This window comes from Setaria italica, chromosome VIII, assembly GCF_000263155.2.
Source record: "Setaria italica strain Yugu1 chromosome VIII, Setaria_italica_v2.0, whole genome shotgun sequence".
Lineage (NCBI taxonomy): Eukaryota > Viridiplantae > Streptophyta > Magnoliopsida > Poales > Poaceae > Setaria > Setaria italica.
This window is the reverse complement of record NC_028457.1, coordinates 1,698,847-1,708,363: the sequence shown is the minus strand read 5'-3', so window position 1 is coordinate 1,708,363 and position 9,517 is coordinate 1,698,847. Positions and strand designations below refer to the sequence as shown.

At 45.6% G+C, this 9,517-nt stretch overlaps 2 protein-coding genes across 2 annotated transcripts; one reads left to right on the top strand and one right to left on the bottom strand.

Annotated features, from left to right (window-relative positions):
- Window positions 1-2,737: 2,737 nt before the first annotated feature.
- LOC101770501 (structure-specific endonuclease subunit slx1) lies at window positions 2,738-4,622 on the top strand. The gene is made up of 3 exons (XM_004978592.3): window positions 2,738-3,001; window positions 3,740-3,846; window positions 4,074-4,622. The coding sequence occupies exons 1-3, from the start codon at window positions 2,805-2,807 to the stop codon at window positions 4,235-4,237; spliced, it is 468 nt and encodes a 155-aa protein (XP_004978649.1). The 5' UTR covers window positions 2,738-2,804; the 3' UTR covers window positions 4,238-4,622.
- Window positions 4,623-5,016: 394 nt separating this feature from the next.
- LOC101779302 (protein TRAUCO-like) lies at window positions 5,017-9,218 on the bottom strand. The gene is made up of 2 exons (XM_004980098.1): window positions 8,012-9,218; window positions 5,017-5,730 (listed from the first exon to the last, which is right to left on the bottom strand). Exons 1-2 carry the CDS (start codon window positions 9,216-9,218, stop codon window positions 5,456-5,458), a joined length of 1,482 nt encoding a protein of 493 aa, XP_004980155.1. The 3' UTR covers window positions 5,017-5,455.
- Between the last annotated feature and the right edge of the window lie 299 nt (window positions 9,219-9,517).

Sequence of the window (9,517 nt, the reverse complement as noted above, 5' to 3'; positions counted from 1 at the left end):
TATTATTCATTATTTTATGCAGTTATAGCTCAAATTCAATTTATATCAATTGAAATTCTATAATTGCACTTAATACATTAAAATTATCAAACAGTTCCAAAAAATTACCAAAATTTCACATGAAACATTATATGTTCTCTATTGCCTGTACAAAAAGTTCTGTAGTCAAATCAAAATTCGACCATCACTTTGACTCCAAATCTTATCGATTAATCCTTCTCAACACTACGATTCTTCTTCTAAGATGCTTCGGTTTGTAAACATCGTATGTGATGAAATGTGCAAAAATTTCTCAATTTTTTACCACAACCTCCACGTAGATACCATCACATCATGACAAATCTCATAATTTTCTGACTTCGTTTGCTTTTTTTACAATTTAAAAATCATTCGGTCAAATGTTCGTGGTTGTGTTTCCTGCACAAGATGTTTGAAATTTCTTTTCATTTCATGGGTAAGGCCTCAAACTGGGCTAAATAAAATAAATATTATTTTTCTACTCATTTTATTCTATAATTTGAATCACTTGCAGTTCAAATTTGACTTATACCAAAAATTCCCTTCAAATGCAATTAATTAATTAAATTAGCAAACAAATCCAAAAATATACCAAATTTTAATATGAAGTACCACATGTTGTATTACCAAATTTTAATATGAAGTACCACATGTTGTATGTGGGGAGTAGAAAAATTTTTAAGGTGAGAAGAGAGAAAAAACTAATTGTTTTGCCAAGTGGCAAAAAAAACACTCGGCAAACCCCCTCTTTTGCCGAGTGTTTTTTTTGACACTCGGCAAAGCACCTTGTTTGCTGAGTGTTTTTTCCTTTGCCGGGTGTTTTTAGCTCAGCACTCGGCAAAGAGCTTGTTTGCCGAGTGTCCGAAGAAAAACACTCGGCAAAGAAAAAATACACGGCAAATTTGAGGTTTCCCGTAATGCACGCTCGTACCAAGACGTGCCCACGGTATCCATAAGTAGTGTTAATCTTACCAAATCATCAAGACATCAGTTCTAGAAACCACACCCCCAACCCATGATTTGTTAACATGGGCTGTAATAAAATTTCTCTCCTCTCTCCCCTCATTATTCGTTGGAGATCGTGCCAACACCATATTTTCCCCTCTCTTAACTCTCTTATATTGCATGAGATCCGGTTTCTCCATATTTTTACATCTCTTCTCATTAACTCTCTTGCCACCTCAGCTTTTTGTCTGTATGACATTATATTTAATGCTATGGAAATCAACTGAGGTGGAGAATTGGGACTGACCTAAACTACCTATTTTGGTGTTGGGAGCGAATCTTCGTTTCTTCACGACAGGCTTCCTCCATCGTCCTCGTTGCAGCCGTGCTCTAGGCGTTGGAGCCGGAGGCGAGTCGGCAGGGATCTAGGCGCTAGCTGTGCTCCAGGGTCCTGAGCCGATGCTGCTACATAGCCTGGTTGTGCTCCAGGCACCCGTCTTCCAGCGGTCGGTGGCCCAGCCCGATTTCCTACCATCGGTGCAGGAATTGTGGCCAGCACCATTAGTTGGTTCATCTCCTATATTTTCAATTTAGGGTATCCCAATTATCCATGCTCATCGTCGTGTTCGACAGCTGCACCATGAAATGTCCCTGAACTCGAAAGTTTGAAGGGCCAAACCACCGAAATGCTGCTCATCTTTGAGCTCTTCTCGGCTTCTTACTATTTTACAATCTTTGAAAAATAGAAATACCATAAATTTTAAAGAAATAAAAAATGAACATATAATAAAAATTGGTAAAAGGAAGTACACATCAAGAACACGAATGCAGCTGTCACTTTATAACCCACCAATTCTCTGGTTCAGCCACCGCTTGCTAGGAAGAGAGCCAAATGCCTAAATTCTTTGGAAGGCCAAATTAAACCTCGGAATTTTCTCTGGTTCTATACCTGATTAATTAAATGTTGGATAAACTAAATTGACACACTCGCATTCCAAACCGTTGTATCATCCCATGATAGAAATGAAAAAAAATAATACTCGTGGACTTATCACTTACCGGAAATTAATTTAAATTCGGTTTGCAGTGATCTCCTTTTAAATAAAATGGCTTACGTAGCCACGTGCCAATCGTGCGAAATGCTTGCATACCCAGCTACATACTCGTAGTAGCTTGCATTATTCCGTTGTAAAATATTATATATTCTCCCCGCAACGAAAAACATGCTAGTATATACTGGCTCCCATCCGAAGAGCCGAGAAGAGACTAAAGATGAGCAGCATTCGGGTGGTTCGGCCGATCAACTTTCGAGTTCAGGGAGCTTCGTGGTGCAGCCCAACTCGACGACGAGCATGGAGAACGCTGCATTGTTTCCTCAAATACGCTGAGCAGGGAATGACGAAGAAGAGACGAGCTGCCGGCCTTCACGCCAACTTCCCGCCGTTTTAGCGTTTTCAAATCGCGAGGAACAGCTCCTGGCTGCCTGCACAGGTTAGGCGATCAAGTAGTGGTTTGTACCATCGGTGCCCGGCACGTGCCTTGCATGCCCGGTTCGTTCGTCCGCACCACGCACGTTTTCAACCACGCCAGTGGGCTCAACCACGTTAACCGGACGGGAGCAGCAGGGGAGGAAAAAAGAGGATGGGTTGTAATGACCTAATGGGCTGCCCAGCATTAGGCCCATGATGGATAAAGTCGATAACAGCCCACGACCATGTGTCCATCACGGCCCATTCAACAGATGGTGACGTCATCAGCCACCCCTACTTCCCCCAATTCGTAATTTTCCGTCCATGGATGCGACACGAGCGAGGGACCCCGCCCCGCCGGCGAGGTGAGAGATGACCCTCACGGCGGCCTTTCGAGCCGCCAAAATCCCCCGCGCCCTCCCTCCCAAACGCGGCGAGGCTGCCGCGTCTGGGGATCCGTCGGCGGGGGCCGCGAAGGGGAAGGCGCCGCCGCCGTGGTGCGTCTACCTGATATCGTCCTCCCGGATCCCCCGCACCTACGTCGGCGTCACCACCGACTTCCCTCGCCGGTGATTCCTCTCTCTCTCTCTCTCTCTCTGTGCCTACTTCCCTATTCCTTTTTCCTTGCCCGGGTCCTGAACTTGTCCAGGATAGTTGCAGCGGCTGCGTTTGTGTACCATTTGGGGAAGCCATCTGAACTCCGATCCGAAATTGGCTTGTAGCACTACGATTTGATGATGTTAGGATCCAAATTCTACGGCTTTGCATGATTTTAGCACTGCTTAGTGACTTGTGGTTTCTGGGGGAAACAAAACTGCAAAAGGAAGCTCTAGTTAGTTAGTCTGCAGTTCTCCAGTTCCTTTGTTGACGATACTAGGAAAACAAAACTACAAAAAGAAGACTGACTAGGAGCTAGATCCAAGGTTCCGTCTATGCGCAGTTGCACGCCTGCGTAATCAAGTTGCTCAGCGCTTTTGCTTCACCATCAAGGTTGCCATGATGTCAGTTGCATCAGTTTGAGCATAAATGCCTACTTGGTGGTGCACTGTTGATGATTTTCAGCCTGTTGCTCTGGCTTGTAGGATACATATGCTTGACAATGTAAAACCTTAATTCACTTTTCTTGTATAGGATACATGTGCTTGAAAATGTAAAAAATTTATTCACTTTTCTTGTATACGTTTATATTAACGGCTAGCAGTTTAAGAAACTATAGCACTGAAAATGAATGAAGATCTGTAGCAGTGTGACAGTGTCATACAAATAGAACTCATATTCATATATTAATGCAAGGAGTAATTTTGCAGCTTGCGACAACATAATGGTGAGTTAAAAGGTGGTGCAAAAGCTGCCTCTGCCGGAAGGCCTTGGAATCTCGCATGCCTTGTTGAGGGCTTTGTCAGCAAAAGTGAAGGTTAGTAGTAACTATCAGTTTTTGGTTCCCTCTTCACACATGAAAGTGTTAATATCATCAATAAATTGGAATACTTCAATCCATAAGTGTTTCTTTATATAATCTACTGCTTATTGTACTTACTAGCATCAGAATTTTCTGCATAAAAAAGGAAAAGATCAATTGCTATTTGAATTTAAACAAATACACAAGATGTCCTATTTATTACTCTAATGTCCCTTTTGCAGCTTGTGAGTTTGAATCGAAGTGGAAAAACATATCCCGGAAAATGTCACGGAAAAGGACTGAACCTAGCGTGGAGTCGGTGTTGCAACATCGGCAGGCAGCATTGAGCAAAGTGGAAACCTCTATGGATTGTATCCACCTACAAATCAAATGGCACTCAAGTTGAGATTATTTATTTGCACTGTGCAGGCAGTGGGCATCTAACCGTGAAAAAAAAATCACCGCTTAACCATAAATTGTATAAAATAATTCCCATGTCTTAGCTCGTAGTGCAGACAATACTTTTGGTTTGCTACCAGTATGACCAGCATGGCTATTGTATTTGTTCTCTTATACATGAAGACGACAGAACGGGCAGCTCCAGCTTGCCATTGTATGTTTTTGTTTATTTGTACGAGCAATTGTTCAAAAGGATAGATAGTATTCTATTCTAGGGGCCATCTACTGTGTGATGGACCTCTGTCTAATTGTAAATGACACTTTATGTACTAGATGTGATTACTTATAATTGACCTTAAAAGTAGGGAGTAAGAATGCCATTGCCCATTTCATTAAGGCATGTTTGCAGGGATTCCTCGGAATAGGAAGAAATTGAATAAGTGTGGATTGGGTCCATCCCTGCCTCCAAGTACAGTACACGCTGAATTTTGCAGGATGCCATGTAAAATGTAGGCTAGACTTCAGAAACTCCTAATGCATTTTTCCTATGTAATCTTACTGTAACGTTCTTGTCCAGCACCCGAAGCTAGTTTTGTTCTGCAGGTAAAGTACTTCATGGGGCTATGTTCATCAGAATTGGTATACGAATAGCTGATATGATGCCTGTTACTGTATTTGTTCATCATCAACAGCACCGACCGATAATAAATTAAATAAACATCTAAGTAGTAATGTCAATCACACATTCGCATTGCATACATATCGAAAGGAAACCAGACAGATTTCACAGTTGCAGAGATGCTAGCAAAGGCCATTTGGATGGCTTAAATCACTGGGATGAAAAAAAGAAAATGAATATAAATTAGCCATATTTACATGCAGAGACTTTTCTGGCCATACAAATCCATCCTGAGCAGCGAAACTCCTAGCAAAAGCCATGAGGTTTCACCTGCCGCTCCACCAGAACACCCTCTGCAATCTGCATTACTACTAAGCATGCCAAGTGACAGATAAAACCCTCTGTTTGCTCTTACATACCATCACCGGTTCACTACCGTATGGCAGCACACAATAACTTCATCACCCGGCCAGGGTCAGGAAATATCGAACCCGTTTGGTGACAACATATGCATACAATCTAGTCAGATGTGACCCCAGCGGCCAACTTCACCATGAGCCATGGGCCTGTCTGTTTGGTGTTTACACAGGGGTATTCGACAGCATGTTAGCTAGTTTTCTCAGCAATACCATTTTCAACAGGCCCCTCTTTCTTCACCTCAACTGCCTGATAAGGCACCTCGCTCATTGGTTGAGGGGTTGGCAGGTCACCAAAATCTTGTGGGTAGAACTCGAAGTCTGGCCCAAAGTTGAATTTGACTACACAGTTTGGCTCATTAGGTAGCGTATACATTGACGCAGCTGGGTAATACCTCCCTCCAGGAATGTCCTTGAAGGCACTGTCTTGGCATACCCCGTTCTTGAAGTAGCATATCTCACTCCCTGTATATGCAAGAACCACGGAATATTTATATTGTCTGAACTCTGAACAAACAAAATAACAAGCGAACATAAGCGTAAAAGCCATTGTTGGGACACATCCTTTTCTATTCATGCTTGCAGAACATAGCATAATCTAATGGAACACAAAGAGGCGCAGCAACTAGTACATATTGAACACCCAACATCAAAACATTTTAGCACCGATGGATAACTAAAACCACTCAAGCATGACCAACTGGGATTTCTGACTAGACCATACAAAAATCAATATTAAACACCTTATTCATGTATGGAAACTGCAGAAACATACTTCAAGAAATAATTATTCGAAGATGCACACTCTTATTCATGCATGGAAGCAACTATAAGGTGCAAAGGTGCTACTATGACAGGACAAGTAAACTGTTAAGTCCCAAAGGAAAACGTTATACTGCAAGACGAATTTCCAATTAGCATTCCAACGCTAATAGAATAAGGATTTATTTATGCAATATACGTTAGTTTAGGCTTTGGAAATTATTAACAACAACAACAACATAGCCTTTTAGTCCCAAGCATGTTAGGGTAGGCTAGAGTTAAAACCCAACAAGAGCCACAAATCAGGGTTCGGGCACATGAATAGCTGTTTTCCAAGCACTCCTATCCAGGGCTAAATCTTTGGGTATATTCCATCCCTTCAAATCTTCTTTTATTGCCTCTTCCCATATCAATTTTGGTCTTCCTCTGCCTCTCTTCACATTACTATTACGCCTTAGGGTTCCACTACGCACCGGTACCTCCGAAGGCCTTCGTTGAACATGTCCAAAGCATCTCAGCCGGTGGTGGATAAACTTTTCTTCAATTGGTGCTTCCCCTAACCTATCACGTATATCCTCATTCCGGACTTAATCCCTTCTCGTATGACCACAAATCCAACGCAACATACGCATTTCCGCAACACATATTTGCTGGACATATCTGCTGGACATGTCGTCTTTTTGTAGACCAACATTCTGCACCATACAGCAGTGCATGTCTAATCGCCGTCCTATAAAACTTGCCTTTTAGCTTCAATGGTACCTTCTTGTCATATAAAATTCCTGATGCTTGGTGCCACTTCATCCACCCCACTTTGATTCTATGACTAACATCCCCATCAATATCCCCATCTCCTTGTAGCATTGATCCCAAATATCGAAATGTATCCTTCCTGGGCACTACTTGGCTTTCCAAACTGACATCTCCCTCCTCATGTGTAGTAGTGCCAAAGTCACATCTCATACATTTAGTTTTAGTTCTGCTAAGTCTAAAACCTTTCGACTCTAGGATCTCCCACCACAACTCCAGTTTCCTATTTACTCCTTCTCGACTTTCATCAACTAGCACTACATCATCCGCGAAGAGCATACACCAAGGGATATCCCCTTGAATGTCCCTTGTTACGGTTACCTCATCCATCACCAAGGCAAATAGATAAGGGCTCAAAGCAAACCCTTGATGCAGTCCTGTTCTAATCGGAAAGTCTCTGTGTCGCCATCACTTGTTCGGACTCTAGTTACAACATTGTTGTACATGTCCTCAATAAGTCCAACGTACTTCGTTGGGACTTTATGTTTGTCCAAAGCCCATCACATAACATTCCTTGGTATTTTGTCATAGGCCTTCTCCAAAGTCAATGAAAACTAGTATCTAGTGTGTGCCATAAATGGAAACTACTATCTAGTGTGTGCCATGCCATGGAGATATGGTGACTCGTACAAATTAACTAGTCTATACAACATCTAAAGAGGGGCCAGGAATTGGGGCAATGGTGAATTGGGAAAACACCATGCCTATCTGACTGCAAAACAGATCTGTAAGGCCTAAAATCAAATGACAAGTATCTACTGACAAACTCACGAAGCATGAGGAATACATTTATAATTGTTTAATTCAACAGCTGTACACAATATATGCATATGATTTATAAACTTTCCTCAGTTCAACTATTTATTATATAAATAACACAACTGTTAAACTGTAAAAGAAAGTATTTACATGATTACTTGTTTCATAAGATATTCTTTTCTTGAATTTGTTATCTTGAAATCTCAATACTCCATTTACAAAAATTCTGCTAGTAGTTGTCTACTTATTTCAAGAGCAGAGTGAGAAACAGTTTACTTTGGATGTTTCAAGAAACTACATCTTATTTGTGCAATAGCTACTTCATAGCCATCTCATTGTAACAACTGTACGTGCTTTTTTAATTTGGCATAACAACCTACAACTATAAACAGGATTTATTAAAACAGGCACTCACCAGGAACAGGATCTGCTATCTTCTGCTCCTCCTTAGGGACTTGCACATGAAAAGGCATTCCCTTGTACTCAACCAGGTCACGTTGCTTAGGTTCGTACCGCTCCCCATCAGGCAGCGAAATGTAGAACCCGAGGACATCTCCCTCCCCGTACCCTTCATCAGCGTACTTGTCCCTCCAAGCCTTATGCACCTTGGCGCCATCGATGTCGCGGTACCCAAACCCATAGGCGTCATACCCAACCGGCGTCTGAAGGTCCGCCTTGTTGGTCACCCATCCGAGACGCGTGTGGCCAGTGGCGCCGAGATGCACGACATTGACCTCAAAGTACCACGCGCCGGCCGCGACGCCGCGGGTGGCGCGCACCATGCGGTAGCCCTTGGTGCTGGCAGCGGTGAGGCGGTCGTCGGAGACCTCGATCCTCTCGGACTTGAAGAAGCGGGAGAGGAGCACGGGCTGGGAGGCCGCGTCGTCGTTGCGCTCGGCGGCGAGGCGGGTCGCGGGGACGAGCTGTGCCAGCTCGTCCCCGCCGGCGTTGGGCCCGGTGTGGGCGCCGGTGGCGCCGCCGCCGGGGCCGTGGCCGCCCGGCTGCCTGGCCTTCTTCTTGCCCTTGCGGGAGGCCGGCCGGGTCCAGACGCTGTTGCCGCCCTTCTTCTTCGACTTCTTGCTGGGCGGCGCCGGCGGCACGAGGGTCATGTGCTTCCTGGAGCCGCCGGAGGGGTTGTTGATCCCGTCGTCCTCGCCGTCGCCGGGGGCGTCCGAGGCGGAGGCGAGGGCGCCGTCGGGTGTTGGCGCGAGGGCCGGGGTGTCGGCGTCCGAGGCGTCGATGGGGGCCGCGTCGGAGAAGGGGGTGTCGGGATCTAAGGAGGCCGGGGTGTCGGGGAGGCTTGGGGTTGGGGCGGCCGCGGAGGCGGGGGTATCGGCGGGCGGAGAGGAAGGTGGGGGCGGGGAGAGATCGGACGGAGGCTGCATTGCGGGCGGCGAGGGCGAAGGAGGGGACGCGAACGCGGCGGCGAGGGCGGCAATCGGGCGGAGGGGATTAGGAATTGAAGGGGGCGCAGGAGGAGAGGTTTCGAATTGGGTGGAGGATGTGATTTGGGGGTTTTTCTCTCTCGGCTCGGTGGGTTTTTGTCTCGACTGGAGATGGCCGCACGGGCCAGGCCCGTTGGGCGGCACGAGGCCCAGCCCTAAAAAGCCCGACCCTAACATGGCCTGGCATGAGGTCAATAGTGCCCGGGCTGGCCCGGCCCTATGCTCGGGCTAGTGCCTGGGCCGCAACCTCGGCACACCGGGCCAGCCCGAGCCCAGCATGGTTTTTGGGCCGACCCGATGCGGCCCGACAACCTATTAGCAACCCCGCTACCTCATATATATAGAGAGAGAAAAAATCCTAACCATATCCCTACATTCCTCCACTTCCACACAATTCAGCAGCCGCCTCTCCCACTCCTGCTCACGCATCCACCGCCCCCCCTCGCTTCCTTGCTTCGAGCCACGCCGGTGGCCGG